The sequence below is a fragment of the Merops nubicus genome, unplaced genomic scaffold (genome assembly GCF_000691845.1).
Source record: "Merops nubicus isolate BGI_N331 unplaced genomic scaffold, ASM69184v1 scaffold1290, whole genome shotgun sequence".
NCBI classification, from domain to species: domain Eukaryota; kingdom Metazoa; phylum Chordata; class Aves; order Coraciiformes; family Meropidae; genus Merops; species Merops nubicus.
In genome coordinates this window covers 1032-12291 of record NW_008581915.1, presented here as the reverse complement: position 1 = coordinate 12291, position 11260 = coordinate 1032, and the positions used below count along the sequence as shown (strand labels likewise).

Genomic DNA, 11260 nt, shown 5'->3' with positions numbered 1-11260 from the left:
CTACAGCTAAACCCCCAGTCTCCAAAAAGGGCCATTGTAGCCAAATTGCTTGTTGAGAAAGGCCATTGGCTGTGGCCATGCTGGATGGCCTGGGAATTGTTTCAGAGAGTGGGCAGAGGGCAGTTATGTGTCAGGGGCCTTCTTGCAGCAGAAGAAAATGGACCCTTGGACTGGAGAGGTCGTGGAGCTCATCATCCATGCAGAAGACAGCCTGGCTTGGAGATGTAGAGCTGGACAAGTCCCTTTTTTTTTTGGTGACTAAGACTCAGGAGCTTTGCAAAAGCCAGAATAAATCACCCCACATGTCCCTTATCCTCCCTCTGCCAAGAACCAGCCATGACTCACATGAGGAACCACCTCCTCTGAGGTGGTGCCTTCTGGGTTTTCCTTCAGGGAACCCCCTTCCCTGTTTCCTCCAGTGAGCAGCTTGTTAAAGTCTTGCATGCCAAGGCTTGATGCACTTCCCTCTTTCACAACAGCAGGCAGTGTCATTCTCTTCTGACAACCCATTGACTTCATCTAAACTCTGATGCTCTCCCATGGCTACGGGTCCTCAAGGTGTCTCATTGCCACCAGGTTGGTTACCTCAACCCCTGGCTCTGCACATCCTTTGCAGCTCCAATAGCTCTTAGGAGATGAGAGAGGAAAAGGGGGCTCTTGGCCAATCTCCTTCCACTCTTAGTCCTCCACCCACTGCTGCCCAGACTTCCCAGTTCCTTGAATTCATGGGTCCAGCCTTCCTGGTCACTCCTACCCAGGGTTCTCCCAGGGCCACCTGGACTCTGTATCTCTTTTTATTGTCTATTAGGAGGAAGCCCCATGTGGCAGTAGCCTTCTCCAGAACATTTTTGCCCTTGTTTTTCAGCTCTCTTCACATCTGTGTTGCTTGGAGGTCTGACCTGAGAGTTTTTCAGGTGTCTTTGCAGGGTAATTTCTCTGCTACCTTTGCCAAACACTCAACAGCATCTCCCAGTGATAAACATCTGGGTTGATCTGGTGAAGGCAGACTATAATTTAGACTCTCTAACTGCATGGAGGGGCTAAAACTGTAGAGGAGAGACATCAAAACCAGAAAGTCTGCCTTGCACCTGGACACCTCATTTGGTGTTGGCCACAAAGGGCTTGAAGTGCTTTTCCAAACTTCTGAAGCCCATGTGGTTACCACATTGATTGTGCCAGTAAAGGTGGGCAGAACATCATGGCTGTATCAGTGCCAGAGCTGGCACTAAGCTGCTCCACCATCAGATGGGAACCAAATCTTCCACACGTGATGAGTGGAGAAAACCACTCGGGCTTCACAGACAGGACCTGTGTCCCAGACTGTGGCAGGGAGAATGGATCAAGGAGGAGCTTGGAGAAGAAAGGTTGAGAACCTGCCTGTGGAAGGGAGGGACCTTCAGAGGATGCCAGGACAGAGACTGGTGACCCTAGGACTGGGTGAGGACACCATGGGGACACCCTTCCCACTTCACTCCAGTGGTGACTGCCCATCGTGGTGCTTCAGGTACCCCAATGTGGAGTCTCACCCACCGCCCCAAGGACACTGCAGCTATGGGAAGGGGTCTGCATGGCTGAAGGAACATGTTGTAGGGAAGGTAAGGTCTATTTTGTCTTGTATGGCAGCTAACAAGGTGCAAAGTCCCAGGGTCTTTAGGTCACAAGCAAGGTGTGATTGCCCTTCACAGATTTTCTTGGGATACGTGCCCCCCAGATTAGTTGTAAGAGTCCTTCAAGCTCTGAAGGTCCAATTTCCACCCTTCTCCTTCTGGGTCATGACATCTCTCAGCACATACCATCATCACCCAGAATGACCAAGGCTGAACGTTGGCCAGACACACAACTCATCCACCTGCAGCCATTGCTGGGTGCAGAAACACATCCCCAAGTGACACACAGGGAACACCTTCACATTGATTCCACAATAAGTATATTTTAGATGTTGTGCAGATAGCATGGAGCCACATTTTCTTATCTGGCAGCACTACAGCAACGCAATAAGAGCAATGGAGAAGCCATCATACGGCAAAGATCTGCCATCAGCTCCAAGGGTGCTCTTGTGCCCACCACGCCGCCTTGCTCCTGGTTCTCCAAGACTTCCCGTGGTCCTGGGAGTCCTCTTGGCTCCTCACAGCTTGTTGTGGAGGAAGGTCCAGAGCACGGTGCCTGCCACCCCTGCTGCCACCCCATAGCTGCCCCTCACGCTGCCCGCCGAGTTGACGTTGCAGAGGTTGGTGCTGCAGCAGGAGACGTTCCTGTTGCCCACGTTGAAGTCCTGGTAGCTGGATACACACGATGCATCACAGCCCTTGTTGATGATGTTGAAGAGCCCCACGATCCCTGGAAGGAAAGCAAGACCATGACAAGGACTCAGTGCAAGCCAAGCCTCGTGGAACCTCATGGGATTGTTCATCCTGGAGGAGAGAAGGCTCCAAGGAGACCTTCTTGCAGCCTTTCAGTACTTAGTGGCCTACAAGAAAGTTGGGGACAAGCTTTATAGTAAGACCTTTAGGTCAGGAGTGAGAGTGATGGCTTTTAAATAAAGGAGGGGAGTCTCAGAACAGGCATAAGAAGTTTTCTGCCCAGAGAGGTGGTCGATGCCCAACCCCTGGAACCATTCCAAGTGAGGTTGGATGGGGCTCTAGCTGAAGATGGGCTAGATAGCTTTTAAAAGTCCTTTCCAACCCAAAGCATTCTATGATTGTATGAACTGAATAATGATTTGTTATCTTTACCTGAGCTCACTTGGAAAAACAAGGTGTTTTTTTTCCCAACAGCTGCATATTTTACTGTCCCAGGTTGTATTTTTGGGGTGCAGAGGGGGAAGGGTTTCAATCCCCAAGCGGTTGCTTAAGGCAGCACGTTGCACAGCACAGTTCTCAGAGGTTTCCAAAGCATCACCAGCTACAGAAATTCTGATAATTTGATTATGAAAGTAGCCATTAACACCTCTGCTGGGGAGCTTAAGCTGCTGATGGGTGAGGAGCAAGCACGTGGGGCAATCCTTGCTCCTATCTCAGACATCCTCGTTCCATGGAACCTTTCAACACTTAAGGAAGTTGGGGAACAACAGCTATATGCAAATTTAGTGTGTGGGGCCAATGGGCTGTACAGGGTTGGCTCCCCTGCGTGTCAATGCACGGCCATGGGTTTGCTCATCTCCAACCAGGACAACACCTACTGGTGGTGTTGGATCTTCTGCCTGACAGAGATGAGCTTGAACGTGCCCCTGATGAGTTTTGTGCCCCACGTTTAAGAGCAACTGAGCTGTCACCACAGATCTGGGCATTTTTTTTTGCCAGATCTAGAAGGAGAGAATTAAATCATCATCTGTTAAAGGATTTGAGCCAGAGACAGTTGAAATCAGAGCTGGCTGTAGGTGGACCTGGGTGAAGTTCTATCCTTTCCATGGAATCCACCTCAAGTCAACTCTGTCATTGAATGCTCCTCTTGAATTCATGACTTGGTTTCCCCAGATTCAGCAACTCACATTTTAATTCATGTTCCAAATTTTTCAAAGCCATGAACTTATCTCTTGCCCTTGTAAGTAAACAATATTTTTTTTGTGTGTTGAGAGAGAAATAAACCCAGTTTTGTAGAGGTGAGAGACACTGGTGGGGATTTTCAAAGTCAAGTGGAGATCTGTTCCAGGCTCTGGTGTTTAATTCATGTTCCAAATTTTTCAAAGCCATGAACTTATCTCTTGCCCTTGTAAGTAAACAATGTTTTTTTTGTGTGTTGAGAGAGAAATAAACCCAGTTTTGTAGAGGTGAGAGACACTGGTAGGGATTTTTTTTTGCTCTGGTGTTGCACTGGCCACACTGCTCAGTTTTTATCAGGATCTATTAGCAAACACTGAGGAATTTATGGAGCTCAGCATCTACGTGCCAGTGTGGGGAGAGGACTTCATAGAATCATAGAATGTCCAGGCTGGAAGGGACCTCCAAAGGTCATCTAGTCCAACCCCTCTGCCATCAGCAGGGACATCTCCAAGTTACTCAGAGCTTCATCCAGCCTGATCCTGAATGTCTCCAGGGATGGGGGACTTGTGACAGCCAGCACCACCACCAAGGGACCAGCTATCACCAAGGGATGAACCTTTTTCTTCCATCATTTCTACTGAACATGTAAGTCACCCAAATGCTTTTCCATCACCTTTTCTTCCCAGGTGGTTTTTCTTTTCCTAAGTTTTTCTGGCCCACACCAGTTGGTTTATCTAGAGTAGGAGAGCCTGGCTTGGACACCTGAGGCTGGGAAGATGCTTGGCTCCTACACCCCAACTAAGATACTGCCCACCCCCACGTTGCCTTACTGATCACATCTGTCTTGCACAACTCCTTCTCCGTGCACTCCACTGCCTTCTGACAGTTGGCGTTGCTGAGCTGTGAGGAGCAGCTGTAACACTTCAGAGAAGAACCTGCAAAAGACCAAGAGGGATTAGGAGACAAATCTATTGGAAACTCTCCAGGGAATGCAGCTTAGGGCTTGCACTGGGAGACAAGATTCCTCTGGGTCCTGAAAGGAAGATAACACCTCTATCTTCTATTAACTTCTAAACTATTGTTTTTCCATTTTTTCCCCATTTTTGGTGGAGGATAATACACTCTCTTGAAGTGAGAGTCATGTCTTGAAGGTGCTGGAGATGTTTCAGGTGTAGTTATGGTGCAGTGAGGGAGCAAAAAGCTCTTCAGCTGGTCTCATGAGACAATGGGAAGTGCTTCCAAATGCCTTTTCCTCTACATTTGGGATGCTTAACTCGTTTCCTGTCTGGAATGGGCTTTTTATGGGATGAAGAGCCCCTCATTCCAAGAAGGACATGGGGGTGTTGGAGCATGGCCAAAGGAAAGCAATGAAGGTGGGGAAGGATCTAAAGAACAAGTCTTGTGAGGAGCAGTTGAGGGACCTGGGGTTTTTGAACCTGAATAAGAGGTGTCTCAGGGGACACCTTCTGGCTGTCAACAACTCCTTGACAGGAGGTTGGAGCCAGTTGGGGGTTGGGCTGTTTTCCCAAGCAACAAGGGACAGGACAAGAAGAAATGGCCTCAAGTTGCCCCAGGGGAGGTTGAGGTTGGATATTAGGAACAATTTCTTCCCCTGGAGGGTTGCCCAGGGCTGTGCCAGGCTGCCCAGGGCAGTGGTGGAGTCCCCACCCCTGGAGGGGGTTCCAAGCCGTGGAGATGTGGGGTGAGGGACACGGGGCAGTGGGGACCTGGCCATAATGGGGGAACAATTAGACTTGATGATTTTAAAGGTCTTTTCTAACCAAAATGATTCTCTGAGGGGCTGAAGTCCCCAGGAGGACAAGTTGATATCATTTGTCTGTCTCTTGAGACATCATTGGCATTTTACCAGGGGGGTTTCTCAGCCTGAGCTGAGGCATTGCCAGGATTGGGTGAGGAAGGAAAGGACCAGAGGGGAGAAGGGGGAAGGGAAGGAGGGAGCAGCCAGTTTGCAAAGTCTCTTCCAGCCTCTTGTCTCAGTCCGAGTCAACACAAGACACGTGCTCTCCATCACCCCCTCTTAGAAAGCAAAGTGCAAACAAAGCTTTCACATCCCTCCCAAAACCAGGGCAGCCCGTTTCCACCCCCTCATGGACATGCCACTCCGTGGGGGAAGCAAACCAGGGCTGTTAACATCTTCTGTGCTGCTACGTGCCTCAAACAAAGGCAGGATACCTCTTGGAGCTTGCAGGGGGTTTAGCCCTGATGAAAAATAGCCCCCAGAGGATCAAGAGCAGGGTGCAATTCCCTGTTCCTGCCACCTCCCCATGCCCCAGGGCATCCCTGGACTCTTGCAAGTGTCAGAGGTTACATTTTTTATCTCTCTATCACACAGACACATATACTTTAACCCCATGACCACCAGGGTTATATCCTGAGTCCCTCAAATCAATACCTTAATGCCTAAAATACTCTTTTTAGGACACAAGAAAACCCTGTTTAGAGATCAGTATTATCCAGAGAAGGAACAATTGGTCTCCTTCTGTCCAAGCTGCCCTGGAGTAAATGACCAGTCACATAGATAAGGGGCCAACCTTCAGTTTCTCTGTAGTGCTGCACTCTGCTCTCAATATATCTGACTTTTAGTGCAATAAAAGCCAAATTTGAAGCCCTCTGATGGAAACTGGCAGAGGAGAAGGTCTGGCTAGGACTGTAGAAGACCCTTGTCAGCCTGTTCCTTAAGCATCCTCTGCTGACTGAGGAACATTTCTGTTCAGATCTGCTTTTCCTCTGCTAATAGAAGCTGGTTTAAACCCATTTTTTCTCTACAAAAAGCTGACATTGTCTGAATCCCACCCATCTGGTTTATAAAATGACATGCCGTGGTGTTCTCCCTTTATTGTCCCCCTAAAATTCTGCAGAATGAGGCCACTTTGGAAACAAAGAGTCAGAAAACGAGTTGGGACAAAACCTTTGCAGAAATATTTCAATTTTGATAGCCTGGGAAGAAGAGAGAGAATCCTCCCAGCCCACTTGAAAAAAATAACCCTCCACGTACATAAATACATGGTCTGCCTTAAAGAACTTTAATTTCAATTAAAATCATTGTTGTATAGGTTTTATCTTCCCTGGAAGCTGCTCTACCCACCACCAGGATCACACCATCAGTAGGGTGGGATTATAGATGTTTTTCTTTCATGCAGCACCCAGGACATCCCACCAAACCCCAAATGTCTCCATAGAACAAGTCCATCATCATTTCTTCCCTCACCAAACCTCATCATGAGTCTTTTCTTCTAGCTGAGGATCCTCTGGAGGGGGACACGGGGCAGGTTCTCCATGTGTCTTACCTGAGTCCAAGCACAGGACCGCTCCCAGCAGGAGGAAGAAGCAAGCCTTCATTTTGGGAGAGCTTCTCTGATGCTGAATATGGGCTGCTGCCTCTTGGGGCAGTTTATATCCCGTGGGAGGCAGCGATTGGGCATGCCCAGAAGGTGACTTTGTGAAGGCACCTGAAGCGAGGCTGCTCGCTGGACCAAGAGAGGGCTTGGTCTGTGGTGGGGCTATTTGCATGAGGTGCCTCTCCTAGGTGACTCTGGGAGCTACCAGCAGCTCCTCACCACCCCTCCGGCCCCACCTTGCCTCCTACCCTTGGGCAAAGCGTTCACAGGAGTGGAAAACCTCCCAAATTCTTGAGCACGAGGGTGGCCTGCTGCGTTTCTCCAGAGTTCAGCCAGGCTGGAGCCTGGGAACAAGGCTCTCCACGCCCCCCCTTGTTGTCCTGAGTGGAGCTATTGTGTTTAAATTGAGGACAAAACATTCTTTTAATCAACAACTCCAGCTATTTAGCTGCACGTTTGAGTGTCTCTGTGGCACTCAGGGCATGTTGTAGCAAGGTATTTGGGCAAATCACAGCGAGGTGGCCTCTTGGAGGTGCCCTGTTTGCCTTTATTCATGTGTATTGCTCGTAGTCTAGTAGAAGACAACGGCCAATCCAAATGATTTGAGGCCCATCAAAACCAAAGGGACTTCCTGATGGCTTTGTCTGAGGTTGTTTTTCTCTGCCACGTTTGCTCTGTGGCATGTTTCTCTTTGTCTGCCACAGTCTCTCAGTCTAGCCTAGGTTGGGCACAGCCTTGACCCTTGAACTCTCATGTTCTGTAAACAATTCCAGGCTTGTCAAAAAGGAAAACAAAATATGCCACTTCTCATGGCAGAGGAGAGTGAGTTCAGCCACATTCCAAACTGAAGGGCAAATGTTTGCTTTGGTGGGTTGACTGGAGACCTCCCCCATCCCTCACGTCCTTTGGCCACTTCTCACTGAACACCGGCGTAGAAGAGAAACCTGCTGCTAAATTCTGGTTTCTTGCTTTATTTAGTTGTTTTTTTATCTCAAATCTCAGCAATTTAGTGCTTCACAGCAACAGCCTGCAAGGATGGACTTGTTCTCCTCCAGTTTGGCTCTTAGGACACCAGGCACTTCTCCAAATTGAATGGAGAGAGTGTTGGCATGTTGGTGGATCACTGCTCTGGATCTGGGGCTGTGGGATGAGTGGTGGAAGCTCAGTTGACCTCAGTCTGCTGGAGTTAATGAACCCTGGGGCAAGGGGTGGTTTTGAGAATCCAGTTTCCTCTGTGGGGATCTTAAGTGCTTCCCCTTGGACTCTTGAACTTCTGTTTAAAAAGCTAAAACCAAACCAAAACAGAACAACCAACCCAACACCTTCTTCCTTGTGTCTATTTACTTTTGATTCATCCTATTTCTACAGCCCTTCTCATTTGCAGCCAACTTTGATGGAATAGCTGGATAAAAAAAGGTGGCAATAAGTTCTCAGGCTCTGATGTCCCTCACTGAGAGATATTTAAGGCTGTTTCCCTTTTTTATTTTTAATCCCTTATGATTGTCCCTGTAGGGTTGGGTTCTTTGTGTTAGGGCAGAATTAGGGACCAGGGAAAAACAGAACCTGGTGACCCCATCAAATCCACTCAGGCCTTGAATGAAACAGTTCATCCTTTAAGCAACTCATTGACAAGCAAATGGGAGTGCCCTTTTCACCCTCAGCAGCCTGACCTGCTGCCAAACCCCTAGAATATCTTTTTTTTTATTCTTTTCCTGACAGCATCAGGGCTGCCAGGGAAGAGCAGGACTCATGGTAGTGTCAAAAGGACACAGACACTAAGAGCCTGTCTGTGCCTGGCTGCTGGATGAGGACTCAGTTATTTCTACAGCCACGCAGCAGTTGTTGCTTCTCACTGGTCCTTTTGGAGCATTTATTTGCAGTTCCTGCTCGGCTCCTGAAGATGGCAAACGTGCCCTGTTGTAATTATTACCTACACCTTAACATGCAGTTGTCCAGAGGATTCTGTGTCTGTGGGATTTTTAGTTCCCTGATGTTACAAAATCCCAAGTTCATCAAAGTGTGTGAACGTGAACATGGGTTTCCCCTGGGAGTCTAAAGATGTCTAGAAATCCTTTGGGTTCTCATTTTTCTTTTATTTAAATGCTATTTTATATTATCCAAGCAGATTCTTGATGGATCATAGAATGAGCAAATGTGTGGGGTTGGAAAGGACCTTTCAAGGTCATCTAGTCCAACCCTTCTGTTGTCAGCAGGGACTTTGACTGCAGCAGGTTGCTCAGAGCCCTGACCAACTTCACTTGGAGTGGTTCCAGGGATGGGGCATTGACCACCTCTTGGGGCAACTTGTTCTTGTGTTTCACCACCCTCATTCTAAAAAAAGTCTTCCTTATTCTTCCATTGTTTCTTCTAGCCCAAATCTCCTCTTTTTTTTTTAATTTAAAACCATCACTGTGCTAAAAAGATGCCTTAATTCAAGCCAGAATTAAAGAATAAAGAGGAGCTGCTCTCCAAGGCTGCCTGGCACTGAAGAGAGGCCACCAAGCAGCTTGCTCAGCATGGTCGTGGCTTGCAGGATGTTTCTAAGCACGTGTGTGGAGGTTGCAATGGGGCTGCAGAGAGAATCTGGTTGATTTGCCCACCCCTGGAAGGTGTTTGGTATGTGTGCAGAGAAGGAGTTGGTGCTGTCTGCAGTGAGGTCTGTACATCAGAACCACTTTGGTTGGAGAAGACCTCTAAGATCATCGAGACCAACCGTTAACCCTACTCTACAAACCCACCTTTGAGCCATACCCCTGAGCACCACATCTCCACGGCTTCTAAACACCTCCAGGATGGTGACTCAACCACCTTGAATCTTCCAAGCATCTTCCAAGGCCTGACATCTGCTCAGGGATGGATCCTACATGAGGCATGTGATTGGATAGACAGGAAGATGGATATATAAGGGGAGAGAGAGGTTCAAAAACGAGCAGCTACACAGATGTCCACAGAGATGGATGGCTAGCTAGCAGTCAGGAGGAGCCAGAGTAGCTGATGCACCCACTTCTAACCTTGTACGGGCTCTGCTGGTGACAAAAGGCCACAGAATGTCCCCTACCTCAGCCTAAGACATTTCTCACCCAGCTCCCAGCTGTTTTCCACTCTCCTGAGCCCATGTTTTGGGGCAGACAGCCATGATGTTGGCCCAGCAGCAGGAAACGTGTTTCCAGCTGCTCCAGGGCTGTCCTCGACTGCCAGCAGAGAAGCTCCAGCTGCTACATCTGTAGCTTAACACTGGTTTATGTGGTGGTGTAGCTCATTTGAGGAGGATTTACAGCTAGTTTTACTGTTCAAGTAAGCTCTGGAGCACATGGAGGCAAGGCTAGGCTGGCTGGTCTTCCAGAGTCCAGCCACAGAGACCAGAGCTGTCATTAAGAGCAGAATATTGAGCTCTGAAGGTCTTTGGGTCTCTGTCCCTAGGCTGCTGTGGGACCTCTGACATGTGCCTGTCCTTCTTTGTGTCTCTTCCTCTTATGGCAAACAGGGCTCGTGTCTCCTGCACCTCAAAGGGAGTGTTTTGAGCTCTGTGGGTGCAAACAAGTACAACCAACAAGCCTGAGAAAGGTTTAATGAGCAAGAAACACATTTGACCTTGAGTATTTCTACAAGAGTCCAGGCACAGACTCAAACATCCAACTCCCATTTGGGATTTCAGGTTTCAGAAGCTGGCTTGAGCAGCCTTGGGGAAAAAAAATCACCTTGGCATCCCACATGTCCTTGCTGATAACCACCAAATCAACTCAGGGATGCAAAATGGTCCCACCACGGTGCTGGTCTCGTCTTGGGGAGCAAATTGTGCCTGGAGGAGCTTCTGAGAGCTGAAGGGGTTGGAGATCCCCATAGGGTGGTGCTGTTGCCACGCTGCTGGTGCACAGACCTCTCCTTGTGTGGGAGCAGCCCAGACTGTTTGTTTCAAATCTCTGCGACTTCAGAGCATCAAAAACGCATTTGACATTTTTTTTTGGGGGGGTTATTTTGCTAATTGCTGAGCTCTTTGGGTTGTTAAAGTCTCGGGGTGTTGGAACCCTGCCAGCTTCTACTGGCGATGCCTCGTGCATCTCCAAGTGGTTTGCAGGGGCAAAGGAGTTCATTTTCCTAAGCCTACGCCTTGGAGCTGGGGTGAAGTGTGGGGAGAGTGATCACAAAGCAGTTCTGTGCTTGCCCTGCCCTCACAAAATACTTTCTTGCCCCCTCATGCACCAGGAGTTGAAGTTTCCTGTGGACAGATGCTGCCAAAGGTAGGTTGAATTTCCTGAGGTCACACAACAGGGCGACATCAGACCTCAGACCAGGACCCACAAGGACCCTACCTGCTTCCTTGTCCTTTCTCTTCATCAGGAAAACTATTTAATTGCTCTAGACCCCCTAGGAAACCCCAGAATCATGATGGAGAAGAACCTGAGATTTCCAGTCTAGCTACTT

At 48.6% G+C, this 11260-nt stretch overlaps 1 protein-coding gene across 1 annotated transcript; it reads right to left on the bottom strand.

Annotated features, from left to right (window-relative positions):
- Positions 1–2125: 2125 nt before the first annotated feature.
- PSCA (prostate stem cell antigen) lies at positions 2126–6839 on the bottom strand. Its single transcript, XM_008935779.1, has 3 exons — positions 6788–6839; positions 4310–4414; positions 2126–2337 (listed from the first exon to the last, which is right to left on the bottom strand). Exons 1-3 carry the CDS (start codon positions 6837–6839, stop codon positions 2126–2128), a joined length of 369 nt encoding a protein of 122 aa, XP_008934027.1.
- Between the last annotated feature and the right edge of the window lie 4421 nt (positions 6840–11260).

Coding starts and splice junctions, on each gene's coding strand:
- PSCA (XM_008935779.1), bottom strand. CDS start 6,839: ATGAAGGCTTGCTTCTTCCTCCTGCTGGGAGCGGTCCTGTGCTTGGAC. Junction 4,415..6,787: donor GGTCCTGTGCTTGGACTCAG/GTAAGACACATG, acceptor GGTCTTTTGCAG/GTTCTTCTCTGAAGTGTTAC. Junction 2,338..4,309: donor GTGCAAGACAGATGTGATCA/GTAAGGCAACGT, acceptor CTTTCCTTCCAG/GGATCGTGGGGCTCTTCAAC.